The sequence below is a fragment of the Elephas maximus genome, chromosome 6, assembly GCF_024166365.1.
Source record: "Elephas maximus indicus isolate mEleMax1 chromosome 6, mEleMax1 primary haplotype, whole genome shotgun sequence".
Lineage (NCBI taxonomy): Eukaryota > Metazoa > Chordata > Mammalia > Proboscidea > Elephantidae > Elephas > Elephas maximus.
In genome coordinates, this window is record NC_064824.1 from 59,521,344 (window position 1) to 59,541,751 (window position 20,408).

General features: G+C 37.4%; 1 protein-coding gene across 1 annotated transcript in view; it reads left to right on the plus strand.

The window, feature by feature from the left end:
• The window catches only part of SLC4A10 (solute carrier family 4 member 10), a 234,851-nt gene that overhangs the window by 181,021 nt on the left and 33,422 nt on the right, over positions 1-20,408 (plus strand). Inside the window, exon 16 of the mRNA XM_049888826.1 lies at positions 17,179-17,284. Within this exon, the coding sequence (XP_049744783.1) occupies positions 17,179-17,284 (106 nt within the window). The remainder of the gene's footprint in view (positions 1-17,178; positions 17,285-20,408) is intronic.

Below are 20,408 nucleotides of genomic sequence, written 5' to 3' on the forward strand. Positions count from 1 at the left end.
CATTGCCTGTCTCAATGAGCTTTGTGTCCAGGCCAGTTCTGCTGTTTCCACTCACCCTACTATATCGCCCATTCTTTCATTTCACAGATACCTTTATGGTCTATGAGAATTTGCTTTCAAGATGGTTAGTTGTTGTTGTTGTTAGTTGTCGTTGAGTAGATTCAGACTCATGGCAACCCCGTGTGCACAGAATTTTCAAGGCTGTGACCTTTTGGAAGCAGATTACCAGGTCTGTCTTTTGAGGTACCTCTGGATGTGTTCAAACTGCCAACCTTTCGGCTAGTAGTACAGTGCTTGACCATTTGTGCCACCCAGGATGGTTAGCAAAAACCAGAAACACTGTTGCTGTCGAGTGGATTTTGACTCATGGGGTGGTTAGTAGGAATCTAATTTTATTTCTTCCTTTTTTTTTTTTTTGCATTTTAATACCTAAAAGAATGAAGCACCCATGGTAGAATTTTCAATTATTAAAGCAAAAAAAATTTTTTTTAATTTTTATTGTGCTTTAAGTACAAGTTTACAAATCAAGTCAGTCTCTCACACAAAAACTTACATACACCTTGCTACATACTCCCAATTGCTCTCCTCCTAATGAGACAACCCACTGTCTCCCTCCACTCTCTCTTTTCGTGTCCATTTCACCGACTTCTAACCCCCTCTACCCTCTCATCTCCCCTCCAGGGAGGAGATGCCGACATAGTCTCAAGTGTCCACCTGATCCAAGAAGCTCACTCCTCACCAGCATCCCTCTCCGACCCAATGTCCAGTCCAATCCCTGTCTGAAGAGTTGGCTTTGGGAATGGTTCCTGTCCTGGGCCAACAGAAGGTCTGGAGGCCATGACCACCAGGGTCCTTCTAGTCTCAGTCAGACCATTAAGTCTGGTTAAAGCAAATTTTTAAGAGCTAGCAGGGATGTTTCTACCTATGCTGAAATCACATCACTTGGACAAATGCTTATAGTTTAGTCCTATTTATGTTTGAAGTTGTAAGAGCAAATGTGCACAAGTATTTTTCTTTCTCAATTAATGACAATTTCATCTTTTCACCTGTTCATACTGAAAACCATGAATTTATTCTTGACTTCTCTCTCTTTTACACTTCCAAATTTCCCAGAAAATTCTATTGACTCTATCTTCAAACCACATAAAGGATTCAAACAGTTCTCACTCCTACCTCTGCTTCTATAGTCTCTTGTCTAGATTATTACGATTGCCTTCTAACTGGTGTCCCTGATTTTACACTTGCTCTCCCACAGATGCCACGTGTTCTTCCCTTTTGATTTTCTAACTCCAGGCTAGGCCTTTGCACATATCATTATAATACTTTACTTTGTCTTCTTGAGTCACCCTTTGAAATCTTCTACTTGGATCCACAATCAACACCCATGGAAGTAGCAGTCAAGAAATCAAATGACGCATTGCATTGGGCATATCTGCTGCAAAAAAAAACTCTTTAAAGTGTCAAAAAGCACTTAAGTATCACATTAAGGACTAAGATGTGGTGTTTTCAATCGCGTCATATGCATACGAAAGCTGGACAGTGAATAAGGAAGATCGAAGAAGAATTGATGCCTTTAAATTGTGGTGTTGGTGAAGAATATTGAATATACCATGGACTGTGAAAAGAATGAACAAACCTGTCTTGGAAGAAGTACTACCAGAATGCTCCCTAGAAGCAAGGATGGCTAGACTACATCATGCATACTTTGAACATGTTATCAGGAGGGCTCAGTCCCTGGAGAAGGACATCATGCTTGATAAAGTAGAGCATCAATGAAAAATGGAAAGACCCTCAATGAGTTGGGTTGACACTGTGGCTGCAACAATGGACTCAAGCATAACGATTGTGAGGATGGTGCAGGACGGGGCGGTGTTTCATTTTGTTGTACATAGGGTTGCTATGAGTCAGAACTGACTCCACCACACCTAACAACAACAACAACTTCCATAGATTGTTCTCTTCAAAGCATCCACAAGTATTCATTTAAAACCCTGATCAGATCATGTCACTCTGCTGATAGCTTCTGATGACCTTCATTGATAGTATGAGAATGAATATGATATGTTTCCTGCTCTTAAGGAGCTCAGTGATTATCAGGCATACATCCTGGCTGCTCAATAATATTTGCTAAGTCAGTAAATGAGGGGGGATACTAGAGACAGCACAGAGTCAAGTAATTGCTATGTGGTAAAATAAGTATTATACCTTACTAGTTGTGTGTACGGAGCCCTGGTGACTTAGTGGTTAAGAGCTATGCTGCTAACCAAAAGGACAGTAGTTTGAATCCACCAGTCACTGCTTGGAAACCCTGTGGGGTGGTTCTACTCTGTCCTATAGGGTCACTATGAGTCAAATTGACTCAACAACAATGGGTTTGGTTTTTTTGTTTGTTCGTTGTTTTTCTTGGTTTGGTTGTATGTATAATGGCCCAGGAGAAGAAGTGACAAACTACCCTGAGGAGCTGGGTCTCATTCACAGGAAAAATAAACCCTACCTTATCCCTCCAGCTCCGTTTTACCTGTCACTTGAGTTTACTTTACTTGGGGATAATGACAAGGCCCTGGGAAGAATTATGTGATGAGATTAGAAGGTGATCACAGGAAGCGGAGCAAGGAGCAATGGCCTAGACGTGGAATGTTTAAATCCTATTGTCTGAGACAATGGTAAGTGGAAGAGAGCCAGCAATCTGGGGGGGAAAAAAGGCAGCAAAAATTGGCAAGGCTTTATACAAAAGTTCAACAAGGGTGCCTTCTAATTTCTAGGAGGTATAACAAAAACTTTGCATACATGGCTTCATTTAAACCCCAAATAACCTCATTTGCCATGCATTGACTATGTGATATTGGTAAAATTATTTAACTTGTTGGAGCCCTCTTTTGTATGATTTATTTATATTATCAATCTGAGGCTCCAACAAATTAAATAATTCTCCCAATATCACATAGCCAATGCATGGCAAATGGGGTTAAAACCCAAGTTCCTTTGGTTCTAAAGCCTATGAACTTTCTCCTACTACACAGTAAACATAGTAAAAACATAGTAGTAAAGAGTTATTATTATTATAACTCCCTAAAGACAGGGACTGTCTTATATTTCGATGTGTCCCTGAAAAAACTTAGCACAGTACTCTGTAAAAAATAATTTTAAATTTTTAAATCAATGAATGAATGAGCAAGACTGCTTGATATGTGACAGGTACATAGGTACAAAAATTACAGCATAGACAGGGCCACTGCCCTAATGGAGCTTATTATCTATTGAGAGAATTAGACATTAAATATTACACAAGTAAGTATTTAATTACAGTTTACTTAAGTGCTGGAAACTCTGGTGGCTTAGTGGTTAAGTGCTACGGCTGCTAACCAAAGGGTCGGCAGTTCGAATCCACCAGGAGCTCCTTGGAAATTCCATGGGGCAGTTCTACTCTGTCCTAGAGGGTCACTATGAGTTGGAATCAACTCAATGGCACTGGGTTTGGGTATTTTGGATTTAAGTGCTATCATGTAAAGGTACAGGGTTCCATGAGAATGTGGAATACTTCCAAAGCTGTATATCTAGAGGCCAAGGTGATGATATGGAGATGAAATTCACAAGAGGAAAACTTTATGGAAGAATTTAATGAAGAGAGTATTTATGTTTTTAGTGTTAGTGGTAGTAGTGTTTTATGTTGCGTAATTTTTAAAAGCTATTTTTTCTCATAATATGATATAGCTGTAAGTTTACATGATAGAGAAAAGTATAAGTACTTAGAACACCTGTTCTAAGAATAAAATACAAAATATTCAAGTAGACGTATTTATAAAAGTTTGTCATTATATTACTTAGTCATCTTAATAGAAACAAATTAAATGTTTAATAACAAAAGAATGAGTATACAAGCTATATTCCATTCATTAAAACTAACGGTTATAAAGGGTAATGTAGCAACATAGAAAATGTTTACATTATACTGCTATATTAAAAAAATTAAAAACATTGCTTATAAAACTATGTAGAAATATGCATAAGAAAAATTATTGAAAGAAGTATACCAAAAAATTATAATAGTTGTGGTGGAAAGACTATGAGATATTACTTTTTCTTTTCTATTTTATAAATGTTCTGCAGTGTGGTTGTATTATTTTTATAATTCAAAATACTTTTTGAAATAGAAAAAGAATAGGCATAAAAGACATGTTTGGCTTCTACAGCTAGATTATGATTCTCTGATTTTGTCTTTTATTAATATCTAACTTGCTACACAGCACTCTGGGGGCTAATTTAGTCAATAAAGAGGCTTGAAAAAGGTGAATCAGAAAACATTACTGTTCAGTGTACCCAGGAAGGTACTATTAATAACCACAAAGGCAAAAAGAGAGCATCTGTGACCCAGGGACCAAAATTAGTGGTAATGTTGGAGGAATTTCTACCAAATTATGTTTTCCAGAAGACAGCCAGAGGCCCTTCTTGTATAAGAGAGACTGATTACCTCCATTAGGCCTTGAAACAAAAGCAAAGACTTCTGGATGAGGGCATTTAATTATAATGTTTATCTAATCACTCCGTAGCCATTTATATAAACAAGATGGCTTACAGCACACTCTTTTCTTTGGGCAGTGAAGAGTAGTAGAGGATGTGTCTGTTAAAGCATGTATTTTAAGCTAAACAACCAAGCACCACAAATTCAAATTATTGGCATTTTATATTGGAATTTAAAAAATGTAGAGAAGCGCACATACTGCCCATTCTTCCACTTTCCAGTCCATGAGCTTGTGGTAGTAACAATGGTAATAAGTATATCGATGATATTTAACACCTTAATAGTGTTTACATGCTACATACTGTTCTAGGTGCTTTCATCTATATTAACACATTTTACTGTCATAATAAAGCTGTCAAATTGATTATTATCATGGTCACCATTTTACTGAAACATAGAATGCTTCAAGTAACTTGTCCAAGGTTGCTCAACTAAGGGATTGGATTTAGATTTGAATGAGTGTAGGAAATCTGGTTCGAGAGTCCAGAATTCTAAGCCCTCAACTATATTCTGTACTTGATTTTTTTTTCAAACTCATAATCCACCTCCTCACAGGGCTGTTTCTATGTTTTCTTCCGCCTTCTCCTCTCTTCTGTCTTTTTTCCCCTCTTCTCCACTCCTCTCCTCTCCTCTTTCCTTCTCTCACTCTCTTCTTTTTTTTTTTTTTTGTAGTTTTGGGTTGGAATTCTTTGGACTAAATTCATCAGTATGGAGGCAAAACAGGAAAGTTAGATCACTCTTCTTTTTCTTTTTTCCTGATTGATTGATTTATAATATCTGCTTTAGAGGTTTAAGAATGTAAAATTTCAAGAGCCAGAGACTTTCTCTGAGCCACTATGGGTTGGTAGAGAGATTTCCCCCAAACTTCCAGTACAAGCATGAGGACTTTGAGAATTATCTGCTAAGATTCCAAATATCAGAGATACAGACGAAGGAAAGAACAATAATTTGCTTGGCTATACATAATCTCTGTGATGTACGAAATAACTATTTTAGACAAAAACGTATTATTTTCACTTGGATTTATTGATGAGCAATGCTGTTAGCTAGAGATGAGCCTAACAAGGAGGCATACATGACTGAAGTTTCTCCAAAAAATGCCTCTCCTATAAGCTTGCCATTTTTATCCCCAAATTTCTCTTAGTACTTTCAAAGCCACTATTAAAATGTAAACAAGTTACCAGGAATGGGATAACATATTTATTCTATTGTACTCACAGTATAATCTCTTTGGAAAGCAGCTATGACTGCCCAGAGGGAAGGGTATATGAAGGAAGCGAAATCACCCTGGTGGCTAGGTTTTGATGTTTTTTTTTTTTTTATGGGAGGTAAGAATCTGGACAGTTGGGTGGAGGACAGGTATGATGGTGTGGTTTTCATGAGAGGAGGGCAGGACTGCAGGGTGTTTTGGGAAATATATTAATGGAGAGGGACACTGAAAGGCGAAGCTAGGAAGAACCACACAGTGAAACTTAAACTACTTAATTTGGTCTGGAGCCATCTCTGCCCATTCTGCCCTTTTAGCTATGATGATAGAAATGGCGTTGAGTGACATTTGGTGTTTTTGTTAGGTGCGATCAAGTCAATTTCTGCTCACTGCGACTACATGTGATAGAGTAGAACTGCCTCATAGGGTTTTCTAGGCTGTAGACTTTACAGGAGCAAATCACCGTGTCTTTCTCCTGTGGAGCCGCTGGATGGGCTCAGACCACCAACCTTTCAGTCAGCACCCAAGAACTTAAATTCTGTGCCACCAGGGCTCCTTTAGAGTGACATCTTTCTTGTTGTTGTTGTTAGGTGCCACTGAGTTGATTTTTGACACGTAATGACTCATGCGACAGGGTAGAACTGTCCCATAGAATTTTCTAGTCTGTAATCTTTACAGGAGCAGATCACCAGGCCTTTCTCCTGTGAAACTGCTGGATGGGTTCAAACTGCCAACCTTTTAGTTTACTGCCAAGAGCTTAACCTTTGCACCACCAGAGCTCCTTAGAGTGACATCTTTCTTCTTCTTATTGTTGTCAGGTGCCATTGAGTTGATTTTTGACTCATAGCAACCCCATGTGACAGAGTAAAACTGTCCCATAGGATTTTCTTGGCTGTAATCTTTACAGAAGCAGATGGCCAGGCCTTTCTCCTGTGGAGGTGCTGGATAGGTTCAAACCCCTATTTGGTTAGTAGCTGAGCATTTAACCTTTGCACCACCAAGGCTTCTTGAGTAACATCTAGAGGCAACATATTATAGCTGAAAGAGAAGGGGGTTTTAGGATAAAAAAGACATGGGTTCAAATCTAATTCTGGCAGTATGGCCTTGGATAAGTTATCAAACACCTAGTTTTTCCTAGCTATGAAATGTAGATGTGTTAGTACTTTAATCTTTAAGCAGTGACTATATTTTCTTTTCAAACAAGGAATAATTTTTCCTAGTGTAGATGAGAGTAAAGGCATGACGTGGAGCTTTCAAGAATTTATTTTAGAATCTGTTATGTCTTATTACTTATGCCTATTACTCAAATGAGTCAGAACAAGCAATTTGCTTTGTTTTTGTTTCTTGAGTGGGTAAGATAAATGAGAAGAGCTGGCTTAATTGGCAATTTTGCTAAAATATGCAAATTGAATAACCCCAAATCTCCATCGATATGACCTTTGGTAGTAATAAAAATAGGATCAAAGACCTAATTAATTTTTTTTAACCAACTTCCTTTTCAAGTAAAATTCTGTGATGTATGTGTATAGTATGCGTATGTGTGTGTAAATACACACGTGTGTATATACACACAACCACATATATATTTACAGAACCATATTTGATGTATAAAACCCGTTGCCGTTGAGTCGGTTCCAAGTCATAGTGACCCTATAAGACAGAGTAGAACTGCCCCATAGGGTTCCCAGGGAGTGGTTGGTGGTTCCAATGGCTGACCTTTTGGTTAGCAGCCAAAGTCTTAACCACTGTGCCACCACAGCTCCATTTGATTGAACTACCATAATGCTAATTCTTTCTATTATGTTTCTCCTGGAAGAATACATTTTTTTTTCTATTTTTGCATTTTAATTACCTTTTATCATTAATAAATTTACTTTTATCAAATTTTATCAAATTTTCTGAAAATGAAAATGTTTCTCCATCAAATTACTATAGGTTGAGCTTTTTTTTTTTTCCTTGAAGCAAAATAACAGGTCAATTTGGGGAAATTTCTCTGTCAATGGAAAATACTACCCCTTACTAGCGAACTGGCTTATGGACAAAGGTTGGCAGGTTTTTTGAAGGCCTGTGATTCTTACTTTTTCACCCAGTACTGGCAAAACTCTAAAATTGGAGCAAGATATTCAGGACAAGACACAATTGATAGTGTTTTGGGGGATACCATAGGTGCAGTCTCTAACCTTCATATGCAGGAAAATCCAAGACTAACGCCTATATTTAGCTTCTACCTTTTCAATAAATAGTTGTCTTATTTCAGACTACCGATATGCTACCAGGTGCTCTACTATTAATTCTTAGTCCGTAAACCAGGGCCTGGGTATCTTCATTGAGTATGAAAAGGATATTCCTATAAGCATTTGTCCCTGGAGCCCAACCTGGGATCCTTCAAAGCCGTCCTAGTGTTCTTATTCTGACATTCAGAATACTTACTAAGGCCTGCAAGGCTCAGCACAATCTGGGACCTGCCTATCTCACAGTCTCATCTCCCATCTCTTCCCTCACCCCCTCTGCTACAGCCACACTGACCTTTCTGCGCATGTGTACTTCATGCCTCAGGCCTTTGGCACCTATGATTTGCTTTCTCTAGTCCCATTACCCCCGCCATTCTCACACTGTGGCTTACTAAATTCTCTATATCCTTTAGCTCTCAGTTTAAGTCTCATTTTCTTCAAGTTTCCCTTGATCTCCCAGACTCAAGATGTGGTTCCGTTCTATCTACCCTCTTAGCAGCCTATACTTCTTTGTAGTACATTTCACAGAGGTAATTGTACAAATTGGCTCTTAATATTTCTCTCTTATACTTAAAGAAAAGCCCCAGGATCATGTCTATCTTATTCAGAACTACACCTAGCATGGTGTCTTACACACAGCATTCACTTTTCAGTGAGTTAATTAAGGATCGTGCACAATGCTTTGATGACTAAGTTTTCAATAGATCACTTTCTCTGTATTGCCAAATATACACAAAATATACTGTAACCTGAGTTCCCCTGAAAGCATAGCCCAAGACAGAAGCTTATTTGAAGGTTAATTGATCATAAGAAGCAGGAATGAACACAGGGAAAGAGATGTAGGAAAGAAAACAAAACCAATAATAAATTATGTAAAACCTACGAAAACCGGAATCAGTGTAAGGCAGAAACTTGTCAGAGAAGGAAAATTCAAATTTTTTCCACTAATAGAGACTGATAGAAAAGTGGTAAGCCTGAACCCTGTAAAAGGTGGAAAACTTGTGAGACGCGGAAAAACAAGGCAGTACCATTCAGTTCTGGCTCTCACAGTTTTCACTGTATATTATCCAGGTTGCCATCAGTGCAGGTGACTGATGTTTAATTTGATGAGATCTTTAAGAAAGCTTATGAAATGCAGCTCACAGCTGTTTTCCCTGGGGATTAAAGGGGGAAACATATATTCATTAGCTCCTATCCTCCAAGAGTTGAGTGGCAACAAGCAAGAGATAAACGGTGCAGGTTGAAGCAAGACACCGAGGAGTTGCACCTGCATAAGACTGATTGACGCCTGTGCAGAACTAGTCACTGCAGTAAAGGCTGGAGTAAGAGGTGGGGCTGATGGATTTGAAGTGGTATAAAACTGTCTGACAACCACAAAATCATCACGGATTTAACATCCGTAAGTAATTAATCTTATAAAATGATTTTAAAAAATATTTTTTAAGATTCCATTTTTGTAGTATTTATTCTATATGGAAAAATAAAAGAGATAGTTTTTGTAAACTGAAGTGAAAAAATAATTACATGTTCAGGTAAATGCTGACTCTAACATTGTTTTAGTGATGTCTCTGAATAGAACCTTGTACAGCATTTTTAAGATGCCAAAAGAAATGATAACTATTACTACTTTAGTATTGTTAATGTCAGAATCTATACAGGATGGATACCCTGAGCTAATAACCAAAAAGCAAGTTTTGCATGTTCCCTGGTCACAGACAAGGTAAATCTTGAACTATAGTGAAAATTATATTGGGAAATAACCAGTTTTAAAAGCTGCTAGCTCTATGAACAACTGCCTCCTTTGCCATGAGACTGGAAGGACTGGACGGTGCCCATCTACTATTATTGAACATTTTGGTCAAAGGTTCTGTAGAAGAATCCTGATCAAGAGGGGAAAAATGCAGAATAGAATTTCAAATGATCATGGAATCTAGACTTTCTGGAGCCCTAGAGGCTGGATGAACCTCTGAAACTATTACCCCAAGATAACCTTTGAACCTTAAACCAAAATATCCGCTGAAGTCTTCTTAAAACCAAACCATAGTTTTACTAGTAAAGAAAGTCTGATTTGAGCATTATGCTCTTTTAAGATCTACCTATATGAGAACAAACTGACAACAGCAACTTGAAAAATTAGAAAGGAATCTTAGGATTCAGTGAGTTTATGTCAATCGAGAAGGAACAACTCAGAAAAGGAGGGCAAGAATGGTTGCATAAACTGAAGAATGTAATCAATGTCACTAAACTGTACGTGCAGAAACTGTTGAATTGGTATATGTGTTTGGTGTGTATATTCTCAACAACAACAACAAAATATAAAGTATTAAAAAAAAGCTGCTAGAGACAGATATTGCCAAAGATGATCATTTTTTGAACTTTAGTTGATTATAAGTTGCTGTTTACTGTTGAAGGTAAGCCAAATATGCTAAGTATATGATTCTAAGTTAGCAGAACATGAGAAATACTGGAATGGTTTCCCCATGATTACCAACCTTTTGTTTGTTGTTTTTTTTTAGAAAAAAAAAAAAAAAAAGAGCTAGATATGAGGAACTTTGAGATAATTTGTACATACTGATATGAGAAAGTAAAATCAGAATTGTCACAAGGAAAACCAAGTTTTAAAGTACATTTTATTGTTATCAAAATAATCTATACATATCCTGAAAAAATGTATTATACAAAGATTAGAATTAAAAGCATCAATTCACTCAAAGGCAAACATTTTTAGCAAAGATTTTTTGTTTAGAATAATAGTAAATAATATGCTTATAATACTATTTCTTATTTTAGTATTGTTAAGTGTGACTGATTTACTTTTTGGTCTAATAAATATGGATTTAGCTCATTTGTTATTCCCATCCCCAACCTTCCTTTTCATTGTAGTCTTCCTTTCCAACATAATTATCAAATTCTAAATTCCATCATCTCTCTAACCTCTGTAACCATAAATAAATAAATAACCACAAATAACACATATAAACCTCCATTTGTTCTTCCTTCAGCTGTATATGGTTCTCTTTACTCTTTACCTTGTAAGAAGATATTAATAACTTTCTCACCTTTCTCTCTAACTCTCTGTTCTTCCTTCTACTATTGTAGAATCATACATATCTTCTATTCTGTAACCATCATTAAGTGTTAAAATTTTGCTTATAGGTAGATTCTAAAAACCAAAAGTCATTTAAAAAACTTGTACATAATTATAGCTATATAAATATCATTGTTCACTCTAGAGTCAAATAGTATGCAATGATTGCATTTGCTTCTCCATGGTTCCAGTATCATGATCCCTATGCCATTCAGAAACCAATGTTCTAAGGATAGACTTCTGGAATGGTGGTGTGAGGAGCTCTGTGGACCCTCTTCCTGATAAAACAATACTGGTGAAAATTATTTTAAAAAGCAATAATGGACAATCTCTGGAAATTATCTTAATGGCATACAACAAATAAATATTTATTCAAGAAAATCTACTAACGCTTGGTAAGAACAGTGAGAGTCTGTGGCATTTGAACTATGACTTACTTCCTCCCTCATTCTCTTTCAGCTCAGCATGACAGAAACTTCACTCTGGGTGGGTGTGTCCAAGAACACAGGGTTTTCTCTTACCATAGCTCCAAATTGAGGGCAACTACATGTTTCTAGGAGAGACAGGCTTCCAGCATTTCTCATCATTTGCCCAGGGATATGTTCCAGAAGCTAAATTTCAAGACGGTGCACCTGAGTGGTTGGGGCTCCCTTCTTCCACCCAGCCCCCACTCAGAATACTGAGAATACTTGAGCTCTGATTGTCAAGAAGACTAGAGGCTGTCATCTGTCTTAGTCACCTAGTGCTGCTATAATAGAAATACCACAAGTGGAAATTTATTTTCTCACAGTCTAGTAGCCTACAAGTCCAAATTCCGTTCCAGGGGAAGGCTTTCTCTCTCTGTGGGCCTTCTCATCAATCTTCCCTCAGACTAGGAGCTTCTCCACACAGGAACCCCAGGTCCAAAGGACATGCTCTGCTCCCAGCACTGCTTTCTTGGTGGTATGAGGTTCCCCTGTCTCTCTGCTCACTTCTCTCTTTTATATCTCAAGAGGTTGCCTCAAGACATAATCCAGTCTTGTAGATTGAGTCCTGCCTCACTAACGCAACTGCCACCCATCCTCCCTCATTAACATTATAGAGGCAGGATTTATAACATATAGGAAAATCACACAATACTGGGAATCATGGCCCGGCCAAATTGATACACACATTTTTGGGGGACATAATTCAATCCATGACACCACCCTTGCCCAGCTCCCTACACATAAAGCAGGGGTGTCAATCAGAGAGAAGCACACCACTGTTCCTGCTCCCAGCTCTAGAGCCATGGCTCAGAGATTTTGTTCATGGGGAGCTCTGAAGTTCTCTCCAAAGGATCTAGCTTCATTTAAAACAGAATGTACCTGCTCTTTAAAATAATGGAGGTTTTAGTGGCAATTAAGAGGAGGCTGATAGCTTCATGATAGAGACAAGGTATACCATAGGTCAACTAGTTTACTAGAGAGAACTAGAGAAAGAGATGGTAAGACTCTCACCCTCCTGGGGTGAGAACAAACCTCAAATACTGACCTCAAAATTTATCCCTGCAAAGGATCCCAAACTTAATTGGATCACACTACAGAACAATTTATGCCCAGGGCATTATCAAAAACAATAGAACAATCAGCCAACAATTACTGGAGCCTAACAGCTTAACAGCTGGGTATGATACCAACATAGCAGACATCTTAACAGAGATATCAGGAAAAGAGACAGTCCAAAGAGAGACCTGCTAAAATCAGTGTCATTCCAGGATGACTCTGCACATGCCCAAAGCTGTGCCCTCTGAGGAGCGACATTAGAGGTTTTATGTTGTAGGCAAAATAGACTTCACTATACTAATAAAGCCAAGTTGCTAAACCAATAAACAAGCAAACAACAAGCTCTGGAAGAGAGAGAGGGGGAGATCAGTACCCAGAGTTGCTACAATATATTATCAAAGATGTGAGACACTATGAGACAAAGAAACAGGAAAGTGTAATCCATACACAGGAAAAAAGACAACGTAAACCACCCATGTGAGGGCTCAGATGTCAGATTTAGCAGAAATTTCATGTTCAAAGCAGTTATTATAAATACGTTGGAAGAACTAAAAGAGATCAGTATTAAAAAAAAAATAAAGGTTGGTTTCGTGGACAATGTGTCATCAAATAGAGATATCAATAAAGAGATAAAAAATTATAAAAAGAACCAAATGAAAATGCTGGATTTGAAAAGTACAATAACTGAAGGGAACAATTCACTAGAGTGGGTCAACAGTAGATTTGGACTTGCAGAAGAGAGAATCAACAAACTTAAAGATAGATCAATAGAGATCATGCAACCCAAAGAACAGAGGAAAAAAAAAATGAAGAAAAATGAATAGTCTATAGAAACATGGGACACCATTAAGCATACAAACATATGCTCAATCAGGGTTTCAGGTGGAGAGGAAGGAGGCAAAGGAGCACAAAAAATATGCAAAGAAATAATGGCTGAAAAAAACCCAAATTTGATGAAAAACATTAATCTACACATCCCAGAAACTTAACAAATGCCATGTCAGATAAATACAAAGAGATACATGTACACAGACACATCATGGTAAAAATGTTGAAAGAGAAAACCTGAAAGCAGCATGAGAAAAATGACTCATAATGTAAAAGCAAGCCCCCAAAAGATTAACAGCTGACTTCTCATTAGAAACAATGGAGCCAGAAGGCAGTTGTATGAAAAAGAATTTTATATCCAGCAAAACTACCTTTCTAGCTAGCATTAAGTTTTTGGTTATTGGGCTGGAAAATATGGCAAAAGATATTGGTGATAATTGCACAACATGAACTATGTAATTGGTTTCACTTAATTGTACAACAAAAATTGAACTGGAAAATATTATGTTAACTGTATTTTTTACAACAACAACAAAAAGAAGGTAAAATAACATCCCCAGACTATGAAAAACTGAGAGAATTTGTTGGTAGCAGACATACTATACAAGAAAAATTAAAGGAAGTTCTTCAGGCAAAATTCCCTCAGACAGTAATCGAATGCACATAAAAAAACAAAAAGCACCAGTAAAAGTAATTGTGTAATTATAAGTCTTGGTCTCCTTTTTTCTCAGCTTTTTTAAGAGATATAAAATTATATAAAGTAATAATTATAGCAATATATTGTTGGGTTTGTAACATATATAGTTGTAACATATATTACTATAACAGCACCAAAAGGGGGAAGAGTGAATAGCTCTAAAGGTTTCCCCCATTATCTGAAAATGGAGCATTCCTATGAAACATTTCCTAAGCTGAAATGGCATACAGCAAAGGAGCAATTACCATTAATTTATATGGGAAAAATTTTTGAATGTTCCCAAATGCAAAATGTAACCGACCAAATAACATATAAAACCTAAAATAATACTAACATATAGTAAAAGCTGAGATGCTTAGTTCCCAGGGAAGGAGCTTGGCAACTCCACTTTTGCTGCTTGGGGTGTGCACTGCCTCTTTAATGGTTCTCTGCAAAACAAACGCTGAAAGCTATTTCTGTTTTTCACCTTTTTTCATAAAAGTGAAAATCCTCTTCAGATTTCTTTTGGTTGTCAAAAACAGGTACAAATGTAGGTCTTTTGTAAAAGTGAAGCGGCATAAAGCGTATTTCCAAAAAGCAGAGGATACCCGTATAGGTATAACATTTTTTATATCTCACTGGAATTAAGTTAGTGTGAATCTAAAGTAGATTCTGATGTTAACATGTACATAGTAAACTTTAGAGCAACAGCTAAGAAGATAATTCAAACATAATAAACAAACACAACCTTCTTAACATCATGTTCAAATGAATTCTTCTGAACAGTTCATGGACTGCTCCAAATCATGCCATGTTTTAGTTTTCTTCCTTTTTTGGGTCATGCCTTCCTTATGTAGATATTTATTCTCCCTGGAATTGATGAGTACCTTTTCCCGTTTGTCTTCTATGTTGGAATGCCCTCAAGCTTTTCCTAACCTTTTATCATACCCTTCTACTGACTCTTTCTTTTTTTCTGGCGATCTCTCTCATGGAGACTATACTGTTTCTGATCCATTCTTGAGCTCTGCCATACAGTTGTCTTCACAATCATTCTTTCACTTCTTCCGTAGGTTGGAACCATTCTTTCCTTTGTCGCATACCTTCCTTTCTACTTATCAAGTTGCTTCCTAATTAAGGATGCATGCAAAAAAAACACAATAACTTTCTGAAATCTGTGAAGTATGAACATTTTTTATTTTTCTTTACCTTAAGTATGATAAACTCATATATAATTATATTCATACATATTGAATTATGTATCTTGTACTTTACATATATAAACCAAACAAATCCATTGCCATTGAGTTCATTCTGACTCATAGCAACCCAATGGGACAAGTAGAGTTGATCCATAGAGTTTCCACGGCTGTAATCTTTACGGAAACAAACTGCCACATCTTTTTCCCACAAAGCGGCTGGTGGGTGCGAACTACCAACCTTTCAGTTAGCAGCTGAGTGCTTAACTGCTGCACCACCTGGGCTCTATTTACATAATATACATTATATTATTTATGCTTCACAATTGCTTTATTGGTAAACACTTTTATCCCCATTTTACATATGAGGAAACCAAGATTTAGAATGGTTAAATAATTTGTTCATGGTCACACAGCCTGTACAAAACAGAGTTGTCTGACGCAAAGCCTGTGTTCTATGACCATGTACAATCAACCTAAGACTTAGGAACCCATAGCTTTGAGCAACCTGTATTAGTGAATGTCTACCGCTGCATCTCTGATGTCTTTGTTTTCCCTTTGCTGGAGCTCCTCCTTCTGCTACAATGGAGATCACTGAATCTGCCCATAAGAGCCACTGCTTGCATGTCACATTCCCTTAGAACCCTTGCCACCAACTTTCCCGTTGGAACCCTCTACTCTCGTAGAGGTCCAGCCCTAAGTGAGCCCAGAGGGTGAATCTTCTTACCTACTTTAGTGTGAGTGGGAACCATGCCTGTCCTTACTGCTCAAGTCTAGGAGAGTTTCTTGCAATAGTAGACATTTTTTTTAACTCTTTGAAAAAGGAATGAGTGGTGGGAAAGAGAAATAGATTAAATTCTTGATGTAGAAAAGAGTAGAGAGACTGTTGCTTAGGCAGAGGTATTTATCCAGTATAAACTGTAAGGTATTTTCCTATAGAAATAATGTTAGAAAAGGCAGTTAGATTCTACAGTTCTAATAATATCACTAACTAAAGTTAGTCTAACTTTCAAGTTATGCAGCGTATGTGGGTTAGTCCAGGAGCCCCACCACCATTTTTAAAGTGCTTTTGTAAAAAAAATACTTTCTGAATGGCAAATAGAAGGTTTACAAATGGGCTTTTGGAAAGGAAATCATTCATAAATTGAAACTAACTTCTAAGGCATTAATTTGTTGGTTATCTTTGCTTATGTCATCTTCTCGTCACTGAATTATGAAGTTATAATAATGTGAGATCACAGACCATGTTTTCTATAGCATAATAATGCCGCTATGTCCAACTCTTTCTTCTATCTGTTCCTGCCCACATCCAGCAGTCAGCTTGGATTTGCACGGTATATTGATTTTTTATTTTTAATAGGACTATCACTCAGCACATAGTATATCTTGAGATGGCTAGGATTCTCCTTTTAACCTAGCTTTAATTTTGAATTATATAAAAAAAAGGTTATAAATTCTCTTTAGAATGAGTTAACTCTTTCAGATTAAATAATTGATATGGTTGTACAATATTAATTAGGTAAATTATACTAATATATTTGGATATTTATAATTTTTCCACTTATAATTTAGGGGCAAATGGTAGTTGTAAAGTCTATAAGATGTTCAAGTTTTGAAAGGTTCCAAAAGACCTGTGTACTAACATATACTTTTAAATAATTTCTGTGACTGAGACTGGTAGGGAATGACCTCATTCTAGTAAACAATGTAGTGTGGTCTAGAATCCTAGCAGTATGTCTATCCTGCTTTATGGAAATAGCCTGTGCTGGAGTAGTTTAGGATGACCTAACTACTTGTCCCTCAGATGGAAAAAAGCTCTGCCTGGGAAAGAAGGACCCATTACTCATTTGTTTTAGGTACAGTAACAGAAAGCTACTTATTTCACAAAAGGCACTATTTTGCGTTTTCAGGTGTAACTGTGTGGAACCCCATAATCCCAGCAATGATACATTGAAGGCGTGGAGGGACTCCAATATATCTGCCTCTGAAATAATTTGGGAGAATTTAACTGTGTCGGTAAGTGAAACATTGAAAGATTAGTCATGTCTTGAGTCTTATTAAGGGCTTTTGTTGACATTTTGCATTATTGCCACTAAGATGAATTTTTTGAATGCATATTATTATAAAAGTGAGAGTTTTGCTTTAATTTTAATTTGAGCAGTATCAGACGTTCATCCAGAAGCTGACGTTTCCTTTCATTATTAAGTTCAAGTTTTTCTAATAGTCAGTAGGCCTGTTTTACTCCAAAAGCATACATACACAGAATAATAGAACTGAGATGAACAGAAAGCACATTAAATAAGAGTGGTGTTGACCTAAATGAAACCATATGGCAGAATTAAATCTGCCTTCCGTGTAACGAACTCGTAACACTTTTACTTTGCTCTGTAATAACGTTCCAGCTGTTCAGAATATGCTGAGGGGGAGGGGATGTTTGTTAATATTTTAGTGTAAATAATAAAGCCTTTGGAAGGAGCAGAAGTCATTTTTCTTAACAAAATTCTGGCAGCTCTCTCAGCAAGGGCTTTCTTACTTCCATTTTTTTTTCTTATCTTCCACTCAAGAAGGGGGATGGAAATATGTTTTTTATTTATCACAGTTAAATCCTATGCCTTTATTTAATTTCTTTTGGCTTTTCTTTACTTTGTGATTTTTATTTTTCCCGTGGACACGCTTCTCAATTTTTCTTAATCTATTATAATGTTTGTGTACCTCTGTGTTAGCATCATTTTCTTCTGTTCAATCAAATATTTAATTTGAAAATTTAAATGTGTCCTCCTGTTAACAAATATTAAAATGGAAATATTCTTCATTTATTTTTTTCTCGTCCCAGTTACAAATACTATAATCCAAAGCTTCTGGCACTTTACCTGTCTGTATAAACTTAAATTCCAGTGCAACCATCAACACAAGATTATATGAATTCTAGTTTATTTTATCAAATACGAAAATTTTATATTTTAGTAAGTAGACCAGCTAGTGGAACATGGATCATACAGATATTATAAAACTCTAAATATGATTCTTGTGATAGCATTTGACCTATTGTCTATTTTCTCAGTTTTCCCATTAAATTTGTTTTCTTTCAGAATCAAAATCAAATTATTTGTCCTCTGGTATAGATTGACTTGTGGCCCCTCAAAATATGTACTATAAATCCTAAACTTTGCCTTTCATTATAATCCCATTTGTGAATGGGTTGTATTTGTTATGTTAATGAGGCAGGATTAGAGTGTATCTTGAATCAATCCCTTTTGAGATATCAAAGAGATTGAACAAGCAAGCAAAAGAAGAAGAGATGGGGGAAGAGAGATGCCAAGCCACATGACGATCTCTCTGGAGCAGAAACTCAGAGCCGAGAGAAAGAAAGTCTTCCCCTAAAGCTGGCACCCTGAATTTGGACTTGCAGCCTCCTAAATCGTGAGAAAATAATTTTCTGTTTGTTAAAGGCATCCACTTGTGGTATTTCTGTTATAGCAGCGCTAGATAACTAAAAAAAATTGCTACCGAGTAGAGACACCTAAAATGTAGGAGTGGTTTTGGAATTGGATAATGGGTAGAGGCTGGAAAAGCTTTAAGGTACCTAATAGTAAAAGCCTATATTGCCTTGAAGAGACTCTTAATAGAATTATGGACGTCAAAGGAGATTCTGATGAGGGCTCAGAAGGAAATGAGGAGAGCTATACAGAAAGTCTCTATCGTCTTAGAGAATACACACAGCACAAGCAACAGAATGTTGCTAGAAATGTGGACATTAAGTGTGCTTCTGGTGAGACTTTAAAAGAAAATAATGTGTGATTGGACAATGGAGGAAGGGTGATGCTTTTTATGCAGTGGTCAAGAACTCGATTGAATTATGTTCAAATATTTGGTGGAAGGTAGAACTTGTAAGTGATGAACTAGGCTATCTGGCTGATGAGATTTCTAACCAAGATCTTAAAGGGACTGTGTGGTTTCTCCTTGTTGCTTATAGTAAAATCCAAGAGGAGAGAGATGGACTTAAAAATAAACTGTGCAAAATGGAAACAGAGCTTAAAGATTTGGAAAATTCTGCTATATAAACTAAGAACACGTGTAATACAATTTTCCCCAAGCATGTGGCTACACAACCTTTTGTTAAAGAGATTAAGCCTGTGACTGATGGATCTAACCAACTACCGCAGCAGAAAACCCATCAGCTTAGACTGAAGGGGACAGAGAAAGAACAAAGGAAACAAAGCTGTCTGCCTCTTGGAATTTTAGACAGTAAACAGGCCAAAGGAGCTATATCTATTGTCCTCCAAGAAAAGAAAAGAACCATCCCTGGAGCAGTTTCGAGATCAGCAGAGCTGTTAGAAGGAGCAAAGGAAGCAGGGCCTTCTCAGTTTCAAACAGTGGGGCCACAATCTCCTGAATCTCAAAAGGTGGGACCACAGCCTCCTAGGTTTCAGAGAGTCCGATCTTTGCCAACTCAATTCTGGAGTGTGAGGCTGCCGTTTAAGGTATGCCAGGGGTATGGGCTGCATCTTAAAGCTGAGGGGGTGGGACTGCCATGCCCAAGGGCCAGAAAAACAGAGCCTACCAGGACCAAGGGAGTGGGGCTGCTATTCAGATGGACTAGGACAATGGGGCCGCCCAAAGTCAAGGGAGCAGAGTTGCCATCCCAGTGGGCCTGGAAACCAGAGCTGAAGCCCAGGGCCAATGGGGTTCCACCCAGAATCTAGAGGGTGTGACCAACACCAAGAGTCTGGAGGGCAGAGCCATAGCCTAGATGGCCTCAGAGAAGAGAAGATTGTTTTCAAGCCTTGAGAGGTAATGTTATTTGTTCTGCTGGGTTTTGGACTTGCTTGATGCCTGTTATTCCTTCTTTCCCTCCAGTTTCTCCCATTTGTAATGTCTACCTTGTACCTATTCTGCCATTGGACTTTGCAAACAGATAACTTGTAGTCAAGATTTCACAGGTTCACAGATGAAGAGAAGTTTGCCCCAGGATGAAATTGTCTAAAGTCTCACCCATATTTGATTTAGATGATTCAGAGTATGAGATTTTGGACTTGGAGTTGATTTAAGACTTTTGGGATGATATGGTGTGGTGAGAGCCCTGGTGGCACAGTGGTTAAGAGCTCAGCTGTTAACCCAAAGGTCACCAGTTTGAATTCAC